The sequence below is a fragment of the Salmo salar genome, chromosome 06 (assembly GCF_965601325.2).
Source record: "Salmo salar chromosome 06, fSalSal1, whole genome shotgun sequence".
Taxonomy (NCBI): domain Eukaryota; kingdom Metazoa; phylum Chordata; class Actinopteri; order Salmoniformes; family Salmonidae; genus Salmo; species Salmo salar.
In genome coordinates, this window is record NC_138296.1 from 50,472,583 (window position 1) to 50,495,255 (window position 22,673).

At 42.6% G+C, this 22,673-nt stretch overlaps 1 protein-coding gene across 1 annotated transcript; it reads left to right on the top strand.

Annotated features, from left to right (window-relative positions):
* Positions 1-1,524: 1,524 nt before the first annotated feature.
* Positions 1,525-19,843, top strand: LOC106607441 (uncharacterized). The gene is made up of 7 exons (XM_014204391.3): positions 1,525-2,560; positions 11,770-11,866; positions 12,667-12,744; positions 13,303-13,496; positions 13,709-14,756; positions 14,876-15,041; positions 15,289-19,843. The coding sequence occupies exons 1-6, from the start codon at positions 2,492-2,494 to the stop codon at positions 15,019-15,021; spliced, it is 1,632 nt and encodes a 543-aa protein (XP_014059866.1). The 5' UTR covers positions 1,525-2,491; the 3' UTR covers positions 15,022-15,041; positions 15,289-19,843.
* Positions 19,844-22,673: the final 2,830 nt, after the last annotated feature.

Sequence of the window (22,673 nt, forward strand, 5' to 3'; positions counted from 1 at the left end):
CTGCCTCTGATTTGGCGGACTCACTAAACACAAATGCTTCATTTGTAAATTATGTCAGTGTTGGAGTGTGCCTCTGACTATCCGTACATTTTAAAAACAAGAAAATCATGCCGTCTGGTTTGTCTAATATATATTTTTATACCTAAGTATATTTATAATCAAATACCTTTCGATTTTTACTCAAGTAGTATTTTACTGGGTGACTTTCACTTTTACTTGAGTCATTTTCTGTTAAGGTATCTTTACTTTTATTCAAGTATGACAATTGGGTAATTTTTCCACCACTGCAGTTTGTTAACACCACCTGCTCTAAAATTCGCCCACTGTATAGTACATGATTCCAAACAACATTGTAGGCTACTTTGAAACAACAGTGTATAACTCAAGAAGATCTAAATTCATATACCCATGAAACTGATTGAGATCAAATGATTGGTATGCAGATGCTGCATGAATTATCTTTCATATCTTTTGAATGAGGTGGTGTTTTTGTCTTACAGCAAAGTTATACTATGCTATTACATTCGGTTCTGTAATGTAGAATGCTATCATTATGTGATCTTGCAGACATTGATTCAGCTTTGATCTAACTTTATTAAACAAGCTCCATTCGCCGGAGTAGCCTGTTCTCACCGCATAAAGTAGAGAACATACACATGTGCAGAACATGATCGGTACATGTGCAGAAGCTTCAGGATATTTAGTCTGCCAGATTAACTAAAGAATAAATATTGCATTTATAATAACAATTAGCAAAAACGTTTTCTCTCTTGCATCAGAGGATTTGCTTTGATTTTGTTGCCTGTATGCTTTAAGTGTAGCCTTCTTATTTGAATATTCACAAATACAGTAAGTGAACTGCTACTGTATGTTATCCAGCATTTTTACGGTAATATTCCAAAATACACACAATATTTCCCCGAAGTATACATTTTTCCCACAATGCAATGTAATTTATTGTAATCTACTGTATTCAGTTTATAAATATGTTACTGCTGATTATACAGTAATTAACCATGACATTAACAGCATTTGTTTTACAGTGTACCTTACTTACAAACATCTGTGCTAATAGGCTATTAAAAGTATGCTGAAATCGCTCTGCCATTTCCTGGTTGCTAAAATTAAAATAGTTCACCTAATTTCAGTTTATTTGACAAACAAACAAGTGTAGAGTAGTGTAGAGAATCTTTGTACCATCTAAACCGCTGTGAAATATATTTTCCATAACCAAAAATATTATATTTTCAGCTGGTGTACAAAACCGAAAGTAAAAGATGCAAAAACGAAACTTAAGAACGGAAAGCTTAGAAATAGGGCACGTAGAACATATATTCTTAAACTTGTTTTCAATGAGAATGACAGATCTATAACACACATTTCTGTGTGAATTTGGTTGGGTTGCCCAAAAAAATACATGTTGCCGTTTTTAACACATGATTGCAGACATAAACCCTTGCAATAACTCACACGAGACTTCTCCTTTAAGACCTTTTATTAAGACCCCTCAAGACGCAGTAGCCCAGTCAGTCCTTTTTATATAGGCCCTGCCTTCAGGGGGCGGGAGAGATACTGTACAAACTCTAGGAAATCAGCTCTCCCGTCCCATGCGGTAGCGACGTAATCAGGAGGGAACAGGGTTGACGCGCACCGCGCCACAGAGAGCTTTGGATATTGATAAGCCTGTGACGAAGGAGCGGACAGCAAACTCCCAGTGTATGCTACTACACTTGTGCATGCTACTACACTTGTGCTGCGCTTAGAGGCGCACTGTGCGTTATAAGGATAGAATAACCTCATGTAGGCTACAACGCGTGGAAAAGGAACATAAAAAGGGATTTTCATCAACTTGAAAAGTTTTGATGTCTCGAGGGATAACCTAGCATTAGCCTATATTAATGTGTAGCCTATAAATAACATTTTACTAATCTAGTCTATAATATTGTTTGGAAGCTTTGTTTTATGTATGCAAGTAATTTAAATTGGTCAGAAGATCTTTTTCTCGTTTCATAGATTTTTTTTTTTTAGGATTAATGTAAGAGGTTTATTTTAAAGCCATAGGCTATAACATTTGATGTTTTAATTTCACACCAGGACTTGTTGTGTGATACCAAACTATCTGAGACTATTATCCCGACTGCAGGAGATCGTGTTTGGAACACACCACAAACAGTTCCTTGGGGATTTAACACATCAATTCAAGATGGACCAAATCATCTTTAAAAAAGTCGCCGTACTCCCCTAGTCCCCTGACAGTGGAATTTCGAGCTCGGTGGACGTTCTAAGTGGGAAGCGTATCATTGAGTAGGCAACAATTGCTAATTGACTGGATACTTTGCTGAGACAAACGTGGGTGTCCGTCTGCTCGCAACGCCAGGAGTTCCAATTCCACAAAGCGAGCCGCTGTCCCTGCGCTTAGTGCTGAGGGAGAGACTCGTGCTGTTTCCATAAATGCTTGGTCTATCGCGGAGAATCCAGCCTGGGCAGCAAGATGAGCTCGTGGGTTTGGGTTCAGCTGCTCGCGTTGTTTGCGACATGTCTGCGGTCGGGCAGCGCAGAGGTATGTGACGGAGTCAATTAATTAAAATGTAGGTCTAATTGCCCATTCAAAAGTTCGTTGCCAAATGTATGTTTTTCTGTTTAGCTCATTTTAAAGGCTAAGTTAATTTTCTTTGTTTCATTTCACTGGGAATGTTAACATTAGGGGACCATTGAGCATATTTGACACCAGGCCCCAATTATAGACCTTTGTTGAATTTCAGGATCATTGCATTTTAACGACGTTTGCACTGGGGTTTGTGTGCTCTCTAAACAAAAAGGCACCAACTTGTTACATTCAATATTGTTTTGTACAAAATAAATGTGAACCAGGCCCCTCTCCCCTCCACTTAGTCTATGGCTGTGGCCTACAACCACATGTGCACTTGTAATTATTGAGTAATTATGAAGTACATAGTAATTAAGCTGTGTCTTGTAAGTTAAACTGCTCATCATCTAAACCACACCTTATGACAGCTCATCTCATGGCTTTAATGCTTCTATATAAAATATATTTTAAACAGTCCTGAGTTTCACTTCAGGCTGTGAGGGCTTCATGGTGAGGACATCCGATTGGGCCCTGCTTGGCAAGGTAACCATAGAACAGTTACAGCACATGGCAGACCCATCTACAGAACATAAACTTCTTATAGTCCAGAATCCCTAAGTGAAAATAACAATCTTTCTCCACTAACATGCATTTTTTTTGGTACGCTTGGGGCACATGCTCTGATGCACTCATTTGTTGGGCCCCATAACTCCCCAATGCTTGTCCACATGCTCATGATCAACATGGGCCCCTCTCCAGATGTCTAAACTCATAGACCTGTCGATAAACATCATATGAGTGGAAGGTAGAGGCCATGTAAAATCTCACCAGACCCATCATGAAACATGCCTGGGAGCTAAGCAAGGCCAAATGTGTGTGTGTTTGTGTGTGTGTGTCCACAGGATATTTGACAGGCTAGCAATAGGATGAGCGCTTGTCACAGCAACACAACTATAAATCCTTCTAATCATGCTATGGCATGCTATGGCTGCCTATTGTCTTGAGTCATGGTCATTAATACACATGACAACAGTTAAAAAGAATAGGAAAAAAAAATTTAACTCAAGGAGAGAGGGACCTCGTCTTGACTGCTAATGTCGATTCTATGTACTTTGTATCGTAGCATACACAGCAAGTATCCTAAAAGTTCCAGCAAGTATCCTAAAAGTTCTTTTCCCAGGATACGTCCTGCATATGACACATGTCAAGTGCATGGTGAATTATACCATGGTGAGTCCAGTCCCCTTATGGTTATCTTTAAGAGAGGCGATATAATTCAAGTATGAGGGTCTCATTTTGATAGGCTTGAGAAGAGGCCAAAGAGGCCTTAACTTTAATATAATAATACACACTGAGTGTACAAAACATTAAGGACACCTGCTCTTTCCATTACATAGACTGACCAGGTGAATCCAGGTGAAAGCTATAATCCCTTATTGATGTCACTTGTTAAATCGATTTCAATCCGTGTTGATGAAGGGGAGGAAACAGGTTAAAGAAGGATTTTTAAGCCTTGAGACAATTGAGACATGGATTGTGTATGTGTGCCATTCAGAGGGTGAATGGACAATACAAAATATTTAAGTGCCTTTGAACGGGGTATGTTAGTAGGTGCCAGGAGCACTGGTTTGTGTCAAGAACTGCAACTCTGCTGGGTTTTTCACAAGTTTAGAGTGTGTATCAATAATGGTCCCCTGCCCAAGGACATCCAGCCAACTTCACAACTGTGGGAAGCATTGGAGTCAACATGGGCCATTATCCCTGTGGAACGCTTTCGACACCTTGTAGAGTCCATGGCCCACCGAATTGAGGCTGTTCTGAGGGCAAAAGATGGGAGGGGGTGGGGGTGCAACTCAATGTTAGGAAGGTGTTCTTAATGTTTTGTACACTCAGTGTATATGCCATTTTGCGGACAGCTTTATCCAAAGCAACTTACAGTCATGCGTGCATACATTTTACATACTACTGGTCCCAAGAATTTAACCAACTATCCTGGCATTGCAAGCACTATACTAAACCAGCTGAGCTACATTGGACCATCTTTGGGACATTCACAGGAATTGGCAGTAGTGGCTGTGGGAAGGGACTGTAGTGAAACGAAGCTCTGACTATGTGGGTCATGACAATATACACACACAGTCTTCAGTTATGGGAAATTAATGTTTAAACAGGGTGAAATTTGGCGCACCCGTTCTTTGCTGGATTTCCTTGAATGCCATTCAGTTGCTTTCATGCTATCAGATCTATGACTTCCTCTAGTGTGTCTTTTTCCCAGAGCTGCCAGTGGTGTGTGGTATCCACCACATTTGTTATGTCAAAGACTAGGCTTTTGGAGGCAGCCTCGGAGGGACGCAAATAAACATCCCAAATCATATGAATTGCCCTAAGGACAGGTTGTTGGAGGTGGCAGTAAGGATTGATTAGAAAGTATTGTTAAGTATAGTTGAAGTAGTTCTCTGTCATCTATACATCCTCCCATCCAGTGGTGTATTAGTGTACATGCCTGTAGCTAGTTATCATGTGAGGTGTCTTTGAGGTATACCATCAGGAAATTCCCTCAATCAACTATATCAATCAAATGTATTTATAGAGGCCTTTTTACATCAGCCAATGTCACAAAGTGATATACAGAAACCCAGCCTAAAACCCCAAACAGCAAGCAATGCAGGTGTAGAAGCACGGTGGCTAGGAAAAACTCCCATGAAAGGCAGGAACCTAGGAAGAAACCTAGAGAGGAACCAGGCTCTGAGGGGTGGCCAGTCCTCTTCTGGCTGTGCCGGGTGGAGATTATAACAGTACATGGCCAAGATGTTCAAACGTTCATAGTTGACCAGCAGGGTCAAATAATAATACTCACAGTGGTTGCAGAGGGTGCAACAGGTCAGCACCTCCGGAGTAAATGTCTGTTGGCTTTTCATAGCCGATCATTCAGAGTTAGAGACAGCAGGTGCGGTAGAGAGAAAGAGTCGAAAACAGCAGGCCCGGGACACGGTAGCAAGTCCGGTGAACAGGTCAGGGTTCCATAGCCGCAGGCAGAAGAGTTGAAAGAGCAGTAAAACCTTGAAATCAGCCCTTGCCTTAACAGGAAACCAGTATAGGAGAGGCTAGCACTGGAGTAATATGATAGAAATGTTGGATTCTAGTCAAGATTCTTGCAGCCGTGTTAAGCACTGACTGAGGTTTATTTAGTGCTTTATCCATGTAGCCGGAAAGTAGAGCATTGCAGTAGTCAAATCTAGAAGTGACAAAAGCATGGATGAATTTTTCTGCATAATTTTTGGACAGAAAGTTTCAGATTTTTGCAATGTTACATAGATGGAAAAAAGCTGTCCTTGAAACAGTCTTGATATGTCAAAAGAGAGATCAGGGTCCAGAGTAACGCCGAGGTCCTTCACCGTTTCATTTGAGACAACTGTACAACCATCAAGATTAATTGTCAGATCCAACTAAATTTCTCTTTGTTTCTTGGGACCTAGAAACGGTCTTTTTTGTCCGAGTTTAAAAGTAAAACATTTGCCGCCATCCACTTCCTTATGTCTGAAACACAGGCTTCCAGTGAGGGCAATTTTGGGGCTTCACCATGTTTCATCGAAATGTACAGCTGTGTATCGTCTGCATAGCAGTGAAAGTTAACATTATGTTTCCGAATGACATCACCAAGAGGTAAAATATATAGTGAAAACAATAGTGGTCTTAAAACGGAACCTTGAGGAACACCGAAATGTACAGTTGATTTGTCAGACGACAAACCATCCACAGAGACAAACTGATATCTTTCCGACAGGTAAGATCTAAACCAGACCAATTTGGGTTTCCAATCTCGCCAAAAGAATGTGGTGATCGATGGTATCAAAAGCAGCACTAAGGTCTAGGAGCATGAGGATAGATGCAGAGCCTTGATCTGACGCCATTAAAAGGTAATTTACCACCTTCACGAATGCAGTCTCAGTGCTATGATGGGGTCTAAAACCAGAATGAAGCGTTCCTGAAGACAAACAATGTATACGGAAGGCAGTGACTTGCTGCACAACAGCTTTTTGAAACATTTTTGAGAGGAATGGGAGATTTTATATAGGCCAATAGTTTTTAAAATATTTTCTTGGTCAAGATTTGGCTTTTTCAATAGAGGCTTTATTACTGTGAGTTTGGTACACATACAGTGGATGGGGAGGCGTTTATTATGTTCAACATACGAGGGCCAAGCACAGGAAGCAGCTCTTTCAGTAGTTTAGTTGGAATAGGGTCCAGTATGCAGCTTGAAGGTTTAGAGGCCATGACTATTTTCATCAATGTGTCAAGAGATATAATATAAAAAAACTTGAGTGTCTTGATCCTAGGTCCTGGCAGTGTTGTGCAGACTCAGGACAACTGAGCGTTGGAGAAATACGCAGATTTAAAGAGGAGTCTGTAATTTGCTTTCTGTTGATCATGATCTTTTTGTCAAAGAAGTTCATGAATTTATCACTGCTGAAGTGAAAGCCATCCACTCTTGGGGAATGCTGCTTTTTAGTTAGCTTTGCAACAGTATCAAAAATACATTTTGGATTGTTCTTATTCTCCTCAATTAAGTTGGAAAAATAGGATGATTGAGCAGCAGTGAAGGCTCTTTTTTGATACTGCACGGTATTCTCTTTCCAAGCTATCAGAAGACTTCCAGTTTGGTGTAGCGCCATTTCCCTTCCAATTTTCTGGAAGCTTGCTTCAGGGCTCGGGTATTTTCTGTATACCAGGGAGCTAGTTTCTTAAGACACAAGTTTTTTGTTTTTAGGGGTGCGACTGCATCTAGGGTATTACGCAAGGTTAAATATAGTTCCTCAGTCAGGTGGTTAACCGATTTTTGTACTCTGACGTCCTTGGGTAGGTGGAGGGAGTCTGAAGGGCATCTAGGAATCTTTGGGTTGTCCGAGAATTTATAGCACGGCTTTTGATGATCCTTGGTTGGGATCTGAGCAGATTATTTGTTGCGATTGCAAACGTAATAAAATGGTGGTCTGATAGTCCAGGATTATGAGGAACAACATTAAGATCCACAATATTTACTCCACGGGACAAAACTAGGTCCAGAGTATGACTGTGACAGTGAGTAGGTCTCTAGACATGTTGAACAAAACCAAAGCCTTTTGGAGTGGGTCTGTGGACTTTTACATGTGAATATTAAAGTCACCAAAAATTGTAATATTATCTGCCATGACTACAAAGTCCGATAGGAATTCAGGGATCTCAGTGAGGAACGCAGTATACGGCCCAGGAGCCCTGTAAACAGTAGCTATAAAAAGTGATTGAGTAGGCTGCACAGATTTCATGACTAGAAGCTCAAAAGACGAAAATACTGTCATTTTGTTTTTGTAAATTGAAATTTGCTATCGTAAATGTTAGCAACACCTCAGCATTTGTGGGATGCGCAGGGGATATGGTCACTAGTGTAACCAGGAGGAGAGGCCTCATTTAACACAGTAAATTCATCAGTCTTAAGCCATGTTTCAGTCAGGCCAATCACATCAAGATTATGATCAGTGATTAGTTCATTGACTATAACTGCCTTGGAAGTGAGGGATCTAACATTAAGTAGCCCTATTTTGAAATGTGAGATATCACAATCTCTTTCAATAATGACAGGAATGGAGGAGGACTTTGTTCCAGTGAGATTGCTAGGGCGAACACCGCCATGTTTAGTTTTACCCATCCTAGATTGAGGCACAGACACAGTCTCAATGGGGATAGCTGAGCTGACTACACTGACTGTGCTAGTGGCAGACTCCACTAAGCTGGCAGGCTGGCTAACAGCCTGCTGCCTGACCTTCACCCCATCTCATTGTGGAGCTTGAGGAGTTAGAGCCCTTTCTATGTTCATAGATAAGATGAGAGCACCCCTCCAGCTAGGATAGAGTCCGTCACTCCTCAGCAGGCCAGGCTTGGTCCTGTTTGTGTGCGAGTCCCAAAAAGAGGGCCAATTATCTACAAATTCTATATTTTGGGAGGGGCAGAAAACAGTTTTCAACCAGCGATTGAGTTGTGAGACTGCTGTAGAGCTCATCACTCCCCCTAATTGGGAGGGGGCCAGAGACAATTACTCGATGCCAACACATCTTTCTAGCTGATTTACACGCTGAAGCTATGTTGCGCTTGGTGACTTCTGACTGTTTCATCCTAACATCGTTGGTGCCGACGTGGATAACAATATCCCTATACTCTCTACACTCGCCAGTTTTAGCCTTAGCCAGTACCATCTTCAGATTAGCCTTAACGTCGGTAGCCCTGCCCCCTGGTTAACAGTGTATGATCGCTGGATGATTCGTTTTAAGTCTAATACTGCGGGCAATGGAGTCGCCAATGACTAGGGTTTTCAATTTGTCAGAGCTAATGGTGGGAGGCTTCGGCGTCTCAGACCCCGTAACGGGTGGAGGAGAGACCAGAGAAGGCTCGGCCTCTGACTCGGACTCGTTGCTTAATAGGGAGAACCGGTTGAACGTTTCTGTTGGCTGAATGAGCAACACCGGTTGAGCATTCCTACAGCATTTCCTTCCAGAAGCCATGAGATAATTGTCCGGCTGCAGGGACTGTGCGAGGGGATTTATACTACTATCTGTACTTATTTGTGGCACAGATGCTGTTTCATCCTTTCCTACACTTAAATTACCCTTGCCTAACGATTGCGTCTGAAGCTGGGCTTGCAGCACGGCTATCCTCACTATAAGGCAATTGTTCTCCTGTATATTATGAGTACAGCGACTGCAATTCGAAGGCATAATGTTAATGTTACTACTTAGCTTCGGCTGGTGGAGGTCGTGTAGAACCATGTCCAGATAAAGCATCCGGGGTGAAAAAGTTGAATGAAAAAAGTCAAGCGAGGGAATAAACAAATATATTAAACAAGAATTAAAAAGTAAAAACAACAAACCGCATAGCAGCACGTAAACAAGTCCACAAGTGTGTCCCGGAAAAGAAATAGATTCATGCGTCCTAACTCAGTTGCCGGAGAGAAAGGAAACCGTTCAGTCATATATATATCCCACAGAATGGAGTCTAGCTGTATAATGTAATGTCTGAATATGTTTGTGTGTGTTCCTATAAACATATGCATAAACCATATGCTCATAGGCATGGTTTTAGGGATTGCATGTGAGAATGTGCAGTGTGCACATGTTCACCCATATGTGTGTGTGCGTGCGAATGTGCATTTGTGTGTGTGTGTGTGTGTGTGTGTGTGTGTACACACTCGCATGCTGGCAGGCAGCAAAACTAGACCCATAATTATGTATCATTACTCCTCACCTCTCTACTCCTATAGCCTGTACCTGGCATTCCTCAGCTCAACCCACTTCCTATGAAACATCACTTGGGCTTTTCCCAGATGGCACTGTATTCCCTGTTTAGTGCACAACTTTTGACCAAGTCCGATAGGGGTCTGGTCAAAATTAGTGCACCACAGTATGTATGAAATACGATGCCATTTGAGATGCAACCTGGGTCTGTCTCTGTTTCTCTCTTCAGAGAGATGGAGATCTACTGTGTGAATGCTCTAAAATAAGTGCCTGTCTCAGCCTGTGTGATCAGCAGAATGACCGTAGATTTTAGAAGACACTGACTGTTCCAGAACTTCCAGATGTGACTCAGTCAGATGCTGATTTGTTTGTTTGTGTGTGTGTGTGTGTGTGTGTGTGTGTGATTTAGAGTTCTGATTTAGAGTTCACCAAATTAGGACCAGAGTCACTCCTGGATTCCTACGGTATTATAGGGTAAATGTTATGATTTTCTGTTTACGTCAGGTTTGTTTAGCAGTTGCAGGGGGTAAAGTGTTTATTTCATTTTTCCTGCTCAGACACAAATCGCCATGACAGTGGCCACCCTATGAACAAAGGCTCAGACCATAGTGTGCAGCCAGCACAATTTGAATGCGCCCCAAATGGCACCCTATCCACTTTAGAGGGCACTACTTTTGACCAGGGCCCATATGGGTCTGGTCAAAAGTAGTGCACTAGGGAATAGGGTGCTTTTAGGGCCTCACAGCCTTAGACTGGAGCCAAGGAGAGGAAATCACTGGGATGGCTCCTCAGGGGCATCACTACATAAATAGAGTTGTTAATTTAACTCATGGCATTTTCCTTTTGTATGACTTGACTTTGTGGAGTGCCCAACAACAATGGGGAAAAGTCAATGGTATGTACATTAATAGTGTGTGAATGCCGTTCACGGATGGCTTCTTCCTCCTCAAAGGGCTTCGATTTATTCTCACAAGAAACTGAATGGATTAATGTAACGGACAGAGGTCGTTCGACTTGTGTTAGCTCCCTGAATTAATGCCTAGACATTAGCACAGCAGGCTAACCCAGTTTTGTGGTGTGCAGGAGACCCGGGATTCGAACCCAATTGGTCAAACAGTGGTAGACCCAGCTAGCAAGAGTTAATATCTCCATAGATGCAACTTCTTCTCCTTTCTTCATCCATCCCGCCATTATTCCCCCTGATGTCCATCTCTCTGTTCTGATACACCTCTCCTCCTCCTCCTCCTCTCAATCACTCCATCCCCCACTACTTCCTGAACCCTTCCTGACTCCTGTGACCCCCAAGTATTAGCAGATGAGGTGACACAAGGCCAATAGTCATTCACCCCCACTTAGTGGCCATTGTGAATCCAAGCAGCCATTTCCTTCATCCTCTTGTTTCATTAATGATTAGGGGGGGTAAGTCGGGTTACCCCCTAACCAGAGAAAATGTATGGAGTAAAAGTACCTTATTTCCTTTAGGAATGTAGTGAAGTAAAAGTAAATAATTTCAGAAATAGTAAAGTAAAATACAGTTACCCCCACAAATTACTTAAGTAGTACTTTAAAATATTTTTACTTAAAAAATGTTTAAATAAAAAAAGTACTTATTTAACTGGGCAAGTCAGTTAAGAACACATTCTTATTTACAATGACAGCCTACACCGGCCAAACCCAGACGACCATGGGACTCCCAATCACGGCCGGTTGTGATACAGCCTATATTCAAACCAGGGTGTCTGTAGTGACGTCTATAGCACTTACATGCAGTGCCTTAGACCGCTGTGCCACTTGGGAGCTTACATGTACCACTGTTGTTGTCTCTTTGCTTCCATATCTACACAGAATAAATTGGGAAGCTGAGAAAATATCTGATTTGGGAGAATCTAGTTTTATTCCTGTCTTATCGCTTTTTCTCAGGGGGATCCTCTCCCTCCAGGTTTGGTGGAGCTGGTTAGGAGCAACCCTATCTCTTCCATAGAGGACCTGCAGCTGCTGCTGCTCAGTGACTCCGTAGGTAAATATCTCTAACGTTGTACTATACTAATACTCATCAACATGCATATGCCATTTAGCAGAATCCGTTTACAAAGAGACCTACTGTCATAGGTGCATATATTTTAACATATGGGTGGCCCCGGGATTCAAACCCACATCCTGGCTTCCGAAGCCTAATGCTCTATCAACTGAGCCATACAGGACCACAAGCCAGCCAGACACACTGATCACGCCAAGAGATGGAGGCTCTCTCAGACTAACTAACCCGACCAACAGAGACTGAGGGAAAAATAATAAAAACTTTGTCACATGATGCCCAGATTTCATTCCCAACAGGGACAGGTGAACATCACACACAGTAAATACAACAAACAGAATCTCACAGACTGACTAACAGACAAACCCACAGTGGCACAGAGGGCAGAAAGACTTCTTAAATAGATACACATATTGCCCAGATTTTATTCCCATCATTGAATAGCGAACATCACACACAGTAAACAGTATATACAAACTCAACGAGATAAGAGAAACAAAGAGTGAAGTATTCAACGTCTCAAGGTACAAAAACATACAAACATGAGGTTATGACAGAAACAAATGTCCACACAAACAGGCATATATTACAGGGAAGTTAAACATAAACAATGCTTCAAACTCTCTCATAAACACACACATGCACCATACTACAATACACAGATAAACACACAGACACGCGCCCACACGCACACACACTAAAAGTCATAACAATAAACAATTGAAGTAATGAGCTGATTAGATCTGTAATCTAATGTAGGAGAGTATTGTTTTTTTTCTCAGATGAGGATGTTTCGGAAGATTTTGTGCCCAGTGGACAACACTCTAACAACGCTAGCAACCGACTACCAAGGAGTCTGGGTGAGTTTGCACCTTCCTCATATTTCTCTGACACTAGGCTATAATTCCACATATTTCCGTCACTCATGTTGACTTGGGTGGTTTTGGACAGCTGGATCTAATCCAACCTGAGTTGCGTAACGCATGTTTTGGTAAAGAAACATCTAAAGTATGTCACCGATTCATTAGTTATTTGATGAACAAACACAAACACGACTTGCAACTCCAAGTTACACTCCAAATAGTTCAGCTGCAGCACGTACAGTATGGAGACTCATGCATACACTGTTTCAATAGCATGTGATTTCTTTAAACAGCATAAGTAATATACCTTCAGTATAATTAGTGTAAACTAAATGTTTTCTACATTTTGAGGCCTATGTGCTGGCTGTTTTGTAGGCACTGAGCAGTGTAGAGGGTATGCTTTTAACATTAAGCCTGAGGCTTATGAAACATTAAGCCTGAGGCTTATGAAACTTTTAACATTAAGCCTGAGGCTTATGAAACCTGTAAGTTATATGTGACTTAAAAAAAATATATACATGTGGTCTGTTTGTCTGTCTGTCTTTGTTGTCTCAGACGCCCAGCCGGCTCAGCAGGCGCTATGTAAGGTGAGGACAGAGGTGATGGAGGTGACCCGTGCCATGTTGGACCGCAGCAATGCCAACTTCATGTTGTGGCCTCCCTGTGTAGAGGTACAGCGATGCTCCGGCTGCTGCAACACCAAGACGCTGCAGTGTGTCCCCGTGCTGATGCACACCAGGCACCTACAGGTACATATACACCACCCCCCATCCCAACCCCTGTCCTCTACCCTGAAACTCTTGCCTAGGTTGTTTCTGTAAAGAATGTTCACAGCTAACTTAGGCCTACCTGGTCAAATAAAGAGTTAGTGATTACATGAATAAAAAAATAAAAAAGCGGTTTAGTCATTTTGAATTCTGCACTTCCGCAGAGCTAATCTCCCCCACCTCCTCCTCACTAGGTGATGAAGATCCAGTACGTGGAGAAGCGGCCCAACTACTCCAAGGCAGTTGTCTCGGTCCACGACCATGTGGAGTGTCGCTGCCAGCCCGCCCCTCGCCCCCCGGCCGTCCCCAAGAAGAAGTCCACGCCCCGCAGACAGCAGAAAGACAACAAAGGAGAGGGGCATCCAGCCAAGGCCAGATCCAAGGAGGAGCTGCACCGCAGAGATGAGCTGAAGCACAACCAGAGGATCCAGCTGGAAGACCTGCTGGACCAGCACTGGAACCCCAAGGACACCTCCTCAGATGCAGGGGAGGGGAAAGGGGGCTATGGGCTAGACCATGACAAGATGGATCCTCAGTGGGTACTTAACGCTACCAGCCAGCTGGGAGCTAAGGAGTGGACCGAACATCGACATCACGATGACATGGAGGAGGGGAGAGACAGTAGTAGTGTCAACGGCACTACAACCGCAATGGACATCGACATGGCACAACTTGACCACGAGAAGAGCGATGGGATCGAGATACGAGGGGACACACTATTTAACATTACTGAGGGTAATGTCAGTAGGGGAGATAGGCAGCAGGGAAGTCTGAGTCTCAGTGAGGAGGGAGACCAGGAGACACAGAGACAACCCACACAAACACAGAGTCCCTCGCTACGCACCAACACATCAAAGCAACAGCAACATGGGACCAACTCCTCCTCAGAGGAAACCAAAAGCAGAGAGGGAGCCAATCAAAGAATGGAACAGCGATTCCATCCTACGGAGGAAATCAATCAGAGGCCCGAGAGCAGATTCCCTCCCCTTGAGGAAGCCGGTCAAAGACGTAAAGACAATGAGACCCCTGATTCAGAGAGGAGGCTCCAGCACGCTCTCCAACTGGAACAGGAGAAGCTGGAGGAGGAGAGGAAGGAGCTGTTGTTACTCCACAGGAGGCTGGACGATGAGAAGGAGCACCTGAGACGGGAGCAACAGAAACAACAGCAAGAAGAAGAGGAGCAGAAGTACCCTCGGCCTAATCATAAACATCATCAAACTCAAACCACCACACAAAGAACAGGTAGACAGAGAACATTGTGAGCTAGCAAGTGTGTGTGGTGCGTGTCTGTGTGTCTATGTGTTTTGGACGTATGTTTCTCAGTTTAAATTGTATTCCAAACTGTATTCCTGTTCTCCCAGGCGCAGTGTCGCCCATTTCGACGCGAGCGCCCTCAGACCTGGCTCGTCCCCGGCCACCTGCTCGGCCCGGCCCACCTAGGAAGAGAATGAGGAAGAACAACCGCAAGCGCATCAGCAAGGCAGCAATGAGAGCAATGCTAATGTAGAACCTACAATCTCTCTGCAGGTAAGAGAGTTTCTATCCGTTCTAACATAAATACTTCCAAACCCATTCAAATACTTTCCAAGTACTTTCAAATACCAACAATTTAAAATACTTTTTGGGGGAAAGTATTTACAAACAGTTTTCAAATACTTTCCTAAGCCTTTAAGATACTTTCCAAAGAAAAGTGTATATTCATATACAAAAACTACGAGCCTGGTCTAGAATGTAACCATTTAAAAAAAAAAATCTGTTTCTCCTTCTCATCCAGGGAGTGATGCTCTCAGTCTTTGTTTTGGACAATCCAGTGGCGACACCGAGCAGTTAATTCCTTTCTTATGAGTTAATATTCATGTGTCAGTAACCTGCCCATCCTGTGACCGTGAGGTATTTCCTAATAGTACTAATGATTGTCTGGTGAACCCAAAACAACCCTTGGACGGAAAGAAATATGGGACAAGAAGAATGGGATGTAAATACATACAAGGTTGAGGTGATCCATCAACATATCTCTGATCCATCAAAATATTATCTCCTATTAACAACAAGATGTTCCCCCAGTCGGATCAAGAACATTGGAACAGATCATTGGAACAACATTAGGACTTTGGGAGATATTATTGGAATACTGGAAGAACGTTGGAACATTCACAAGGATGTTGGACTGTTACTGGACAGTGCTATTGGACCTCCCTCATGACTTTTCAACAGCGTAGTAAACCACTCCAGTCAGTAGAGATCAAGTCGGTTAAAAACTCTTTGTATGCTCATCCGAGGCATGGTTCATTACAACTCCCACGAAGTGGACTGATCACGCTTGTCAAGAAGACCAAGGAAGAGAGAGCATTTTTATGTCAGTCCAAATCTCCCATTTCCCTATGAGCACAAGACGCTGAAAATACGTGTTTTTGGTTGAAAATATATTTCAAAAATACATATTTCAAAAATGTTGCTCACTGGGTTCTGACATGGGAGAAGACATTTTCTTTTTCCGACTAGAAAGATACACTGGTAGAGGACCGGGAAAATACCATGGCGAGCAGATATTACAGGGACAATGGGAAAGAAATGATGACATTTATATGAGCTAGGACTGTTGAAATGAGTGGTAGTCTTGACTGATGCGAGCAGTATCCCTACATTGTACTTAAGCTGCTCTATATGTACTATTCCCACACTAAGGGAGGGCAATAGAACTACACAGCAAAGATATTACATCTCTCAATAGTTACACAATGTAGAATCTCGTTTTATATAAAGATATTTAATTGTATTTAATTTGATCTGAAACACTGGAATTCCATCAAAAATAATGCACAGGTTTGCATTCCCATGTTCAGCTAAGGCTTCCGCACTTCTTTCGGAGAGTGTGATTAAAGATGCAAGGTGCTATACAGGGGTTGCATTACACCTTTATGTCTGTCTTTAACATTATTTATTCCTTATCACATAGGTCTCCTGTGTTCATTATCAATAGGATTACTACATATGAAGCATTTTGGGGGTTGAATATCGATCCCTCTTCCGGTCTCAATATAATTTGAGCTGTCAGCCATTGTGCACACAGACCGTGGTCTAGATTCAATCAGATCAAGCATTATCCGACGATAGCAGACAGCCGCATAGCGGATGTTTTGGCGGTTTTAGAGGAGGATTGGAGCCGTCAAATTGGCTCAAAATCAGAAAATAAAGTGTAGTCTATATAGTATAATGCCGGGAGCCACTTACGGAATTGACAGCCCTAAATCGCCAAAACAACCGCTATGCGGATGTTGGCTAAAGCGAACGCGGATCTGATCGAATTGAGCCCAATGTAACTACAATGAAAAGCTTTGAAAAGGGAAAAGGTGTTGTCTGTTGCCTGCCATTCACTGTCTGTATGATAGACAAGTTATGGTAATGACTTTGTGTCGTTGTATAACTTTGTGTGTCAGTGTGGGTGTGCATGTGCGTGTCTGTGCTCACGCGTGTGTACAGTTTGCGCATGTGTGCCCGTTTGAGTGTTAGAGTATATGTAAGTAAGTATGTGAACAGAATCATATTTATGCGTTTGATCACTAACACTCATGAATCCATAAGTCAGATAGTCCCTTATTCACAATGCTCATTGCTAACCAGTCCTTGTCTGCATAGGGAACAGCAGAGAATCAGACCTTTTGTATCCTGAGGCTGTGTTGCTTTATTTAATAAAGGCAGACAGACACAGCAAGGGTACTGGAATAGGCGCCATTGTCATTTTTAACACAGAGAATTATGCACTACCGAATACAGAAATTGGGGCTTCTCTCGCTCTCTCTGTCAGTTTGTGATAGCACACACAAACACGCCCCAGACTGAGACTGCAGTATTGTGACCCAGCTAAAGCAGGGATTGGTGAGAAATCATACAGTGTGACTGTGGGACAGTAATCCTAGTTTTAACACCCCTTTGCTACAAAATGTTGACATTTAATATTGATTTACAGTAAGTTGTCCTAAAAAAAAAAGGGTTCAAGCTTTGTTTATTAGTATCCTATGGATTTTACAAGGCCATTTAGTAAAACTATTTGGTGAAAAATCTAACACTACAATTTGAAGAGAAAAAAAGTGCCCTGATAAAATTAGCATGGGTTAGATGTGTCAAACAAAGAAGCTCAGTGCTTGTGTGCAGGTCACCTTTCAGGTATAGTTTGCTCACTTCAAATAACCTAACTACCAGCCAAACTTATTTTAAATATTGAAAATGTGGCATATTTCATAATGCCTTCTTTCAACTGTAATTAGTTATTTTCTGTTTTGTTTTGAATTATCAAAAAATGAATGTTGTGATAATTGCCACATAATTCTATTTTGATATGATTATAAAAAACATATGTGAGAAAGTGTACTGTGAGCTTATGTCCTGCTTTTTGTGTTGTGAAGTAAGAGAAGCTACCCACTGGGCAAAGACGTCAGTTCAACGTCTAGTTTTGATTTACATTTTGGTTGAGTTGTGCACTAAGGTGAATTCAAGTTAAAATGTTTCATGTCACGTGCACAAGTACAGTGAAATGCATCTCTTGCAAGCTCCAAACCCAACAATGCAGTAATCAATATCCATAGCTGTCACGTGTGCTCCCTCTCCGGCCTCTAGGTCACCAGGCTGCTCGTTATGGCGCACACCTGTCATCATCGTTACGTGCATTATGACACTCACCTGGACTCCATCACGTCCTTGATAACCTGCCCTATATACAGTTGAAGTCGGAAGTTTACATACACCTTAGCCAAACACATTTAAACTCAGTTTTTCACAATTCCTGACATTTAATCCGCGTAAAAATTCCCTGTCTTAGGTCAGTTAGGATCACCACTTTATTTTAAGAATGTGAAATGTCAGAATAATAGTAGCTTTTATTTTTTTCATCACATTCCCAGTGGGTCAAAAGTTTACATACACTCAATTAGTATTTGGTAACATTGCCTTTAAATTGTTTAACTTGGGTCAAACTTTTTGGGTAGACTTCCACAGGCTTTCCACAATAAGTTGGGTGAATTTTGGCCCATTCCTCCTGACAGAGCTGGTGTAACTGAGTCAGATTTGTATGCCTCCTTGCTCGCACACGCTTTTTCAGTTCTGCCCACAGATTTTCTATGGGATTGAGGTCAGGGCTTTGTGATGGCCACTCCAAAACCTTGACTTTGTTGTCCTTAAGCCATTTTGCAACAACTTTGGAAGTATGCTTGGGGTCATTGTCCATTTGGAAGACCCAAGCTTAAACTTCCAAGCTTAAACTTCCTGACTGATGTCTTGATGTTGCTTCAATATATCCACATAACTTTCCTGCCTTGTGATGCCATCTGTTTTGTAAAGTGCACCAGTCCCTCCTGCTGCAAAGCACCCCCACAGCATGATGCTGCCACCTCTGTGCTTCACGGTTGGGATGGTGTTCTTCGGCTTGCAAGCCTCCCCCTTTTTCCTCCAAACATAATGGTCATTATGGCCAAACAGTTCTATTTTTGTTTCATCAGACCAGAGGACATTTCTCCAAAAAGTATATGGCGGTTTTGGAGCTGTGGCTTCTTCCTTGCTGAGCAGCCTTTCAGGTTATGTTGATATAGGACTCGTTTTACTGTGGATATAGACACTTTTGTACCTGTTTCCTCCAGCATCTTCACAAGATCCTTTGCTTTTTTTCTGGGATTGATTTGCACTTTTCGCATCAAAGTATGTTCATCTCTAGGAGACAGAACGCGTCTCCTTCCTGAGTGGTATGACGGCTGCATGGTCCCATGGTGTTTATACTTGCGTACTATTGTATGTACAGATGAACGTGGTACCTTCAGGCATTTGGAAATTGCTCCCAAGGATGAACCAGACTTGTGGAGTTCTACAATTTTTTTTCGGGGGTCTTGGCTGATTTCTTTTGATTTTCTCATGATGTCAAGCAAAGAGGCACTGAGTTTGAAGGTAGGCCTTGAAATACATCCACAGGTACACCTCCAAGTGACTCAAATGATGTCAAACTTCTGACCCACTGGAATTGTGATACAGTGAATTAAGTGAAATAAACTGTCTGTAAACAATTGTTGAAAAATTACTTGTGTCAGGCACAAAGTAGATGTCCTAAGGGGCAGCAATACTGCCCCCTATCCCCAAAAACTATAGTTTGTTAACAAGAAATGTGTGGAGTGGATGAATAACGAGTTTTAATGACTCCAACATAAGTGTATGTAAACTTCCGACTTCAACTATATGTCACTCCCTTTGGTTTTTTCCCCAGTAGTCATTTTTCCTGTTTCATGTCGGTGCGCTGTTCGTGTTTCTTGTTTTGTTCATTTATTTATTAAATGTATTCACTCCCTGAACTTGCTTCGCAACTCTCAGTGTACATCGTTACAATAGCTAGGTTTCCATCCAATTGGCGACGGATTTTCATGTACTGAATAAAAATCTAAAGTTCAATGTGTTTCCATCACATTTCAACTCTCCCGATAGTTGTCACAAAAACTGTTGCGTTAAATAGGAAATGTGCCTACTCGGGTCTTGGCACGTACGCTCTAGCCAACAGTTTGCAGATACAATGCAGGTAGGCTGTGCGGGTAGGCTAGTCTACATGATGAGATTATTATGGATAAGAGCGAGACTATTTAAACATTTTTAAAACGGCAGTCAAGCATCAATCCTCATGTCACCAGAATAAGACCTTCGATATTTATTGGAAAGGAGCATCAAAATCACTGTGCACTTTCACCGCCCTGTGAAGTTCATCGTAACTTTTTTAATCTGTAGCCTAATATACTGCATGGTTTCCCAAGTCATAGTGGGAGGACCACACACCATATCATCGCGTGACTCCAAGTTCACTTCGATATGATGGTTATTTGATCAATATTAGTGTATAAAGGCGTTTCCACCACCATTTCTCAAATAATTAATTTTACCGACACAAAAATATCCCACCAAATGATATGTCGGCATTTATAAAATTGTACCAAAACGACCTGTTTCCATCACAGCTGTCATGATTATTTTTTTATACGGTATGACTTTACTCCAGAGGAGGCTGGTGGGAGGAGCTATAGGAGGATGGGCTCATTGTATGGCTGGAATGGAATAAATGGAAGGCATATCAAACACATCATTGTCAATAAGAATTTGTCCTTAACTGATTTGCCTAGTTAAATAAAGTTTAAATAAGGAGAAAATATAGAAACCATATTCCATTCCAGAAATTACAATGAGCTCGTCCTCGTATAGCTCCTAATATTGAAACCACCACTTTACTCATATAGAAACTGTGGATGGAAACGTGGTTAGCGTAGCACTAAAAATACCAAGGTAGAACAAAAACACAGAAGAAATAAGAATAAGATAAGAACACAATAAGCTATTTACACAGTCAGTTCCAATACCATATTTACAATTTGCAGGGATACTAGAGTGATAGAGGTAAATATGTACAGGGGTAAGGTGACTAGGGATCAGGATATACACTGCTCAAAAAAATAAAGGGAACACTAAAATAACACATCCTAGATCTGAATGAATGAAATAATCTTATTAAATACTTTTTTCTTTACATAGTTGAATGCGCTGACAACAAAATCACACAAAAATAATCAATGGAAATCCAATTTATCAACCCATGGAGGTCTGGATTTGGAGTCACACTCAAAATTAAAGTGGAAAACCACACTACAGGCTGATCCAACTTTGATGTAATGTCCTTAAAACAAGTCAAAATGAGGCTCAGTAGTGTGTGTGGCCTCCACGTGCCTGTATGACCTCCCTACAACGCCTGGGCATGCTCCTGATGAGGTGGCGGATGGTCTCCTGAGGGATCCCCTCCCAGACCTGGACTAAAGCATCCGCCAACTCCTGGACAGTCTGTGGTGCAACGTGGCATTGGTGGATGGAGCGAGACATGATGTCCCAGATGTGCTCAATTGGATTCAGGTCTGGGGAACGGGCGGTCCATAGCATCAATGCCTTCCTCTTGCAGGAACTGCTGACACACTCCAGCCTCATGAGGTCTAGCATTGTCTTGCATTAGAAGGAACCCAGGGCCAACCGCACCAGCATATGGTCTCACAAGGGGTCTGAGGATCTCATCTCGGTACCTAATGGCAGTCAGGCTACCTCTGGCGAGCACTAGAGGGCTGTGCGGCCCCCCAAAGAAATGCCAACCCACACCATGACCGACCCACCGCCAAACCGGTCATGGTGGAGGATGTTGCAGGCAGCAGAACGTTCTCCACGGCGTCTCCAGACTCTGTCACGTCTGTCACATGAGCTCAGTGTGAACCTGCTTTCATCTGTGAAGAGCACAGGGCGCCAGTGGCGAATTTGCCAATCTTGGTGTTCTGTGGAAAATGCCAAACGTCCTGCACGGTGTTGGGCTGTAAGCACAACCCCCAGCTGTGGACGTCGGGCCCTCATACCACCCTCATGGAGTCTGTTTCTGACCGTTTGAGCAGACACATGCACATTTGTGGCCTGCTGGAGGTCATTTTGCAGGGCTCTGGCAGTGCTCCTCCTGCTCCTCCTTGCATAAAGGCGGAGGTAGCGGTCCTGCTGCTGGGTTGTTGCCCTCCTACGGCCTCCTCCACATCTCCTGATGTACTGGCCTGTCTCCTGGTAGCGCCTCCATGCTCTGGACACTACGCTGACAGACACAGCAAGCCTTCTTGCCACAGCTCGCATTGATGTGCCATCCTGGATGAGCTGCACTACCTGAGCCACTTGTGTGGGTTGTAGACTCCGTCTCATGCTACCACTAGAGTGAAAGCACCGCCAGCATTCAAAAGTGACCAAAACATCAGCCAGGAAGCATAGGAACTGAGAAGTGGTCTGTGGTCCCCACCTGCAGAACCACTCCTTTATTGGGGGTGTCTTGCTAATTGCCTATAATTTCCACCTTTTGTCTATTCCATTTGCACAACAGCATGTGAAATTTATTGTCAATCAGTGTTGCTTCCTAAGTGGACAGTTTGATTTCACAGAAGTGTGATTGACTTGGAGTTACATTGTGTTGTTTAAGTGTTCACTTTATTTTTTTGAGCAGTATATAATAAACAGAGTAGCATTAGTGTAAATTATGATTGTATGTGAGTGTGTGTGCCTGTGTGTGGAGTCAGTACAACAGTGTGTGCATGTTACGTGTGTCTTGGAGTGTACGTGAGTGTGTAGAGTCCT

What these genes read in the sequence shown, in the direction of transcription:
- LOC106607441 (XM_014204391.3), top strand. Translation starts at nt 2,492, where the DNA reads ATGAGCTCGTGGGTTTGGGTTCAGCTGCTCGCGTTGTTTGCGACATGT. An exon ending in TGCGGTCGGGCAGCGCAGAG is followed by an intron (nt 2,561 to 11,769) that starts GTATGTGACGGA and finishes GCTTTTTCTCAG; the next exon opens with GGGGATCCTCTCCCTCCAGG. An exon ending in AACCACCACACAAAGAACAG is followed by an intron (nt 14,757 to 14,875) that starts GTAGACAGAGAA and finishes CTGTTCTCCCAG; the next exon opens with GCGCAGTGTCGCCCATTTCG.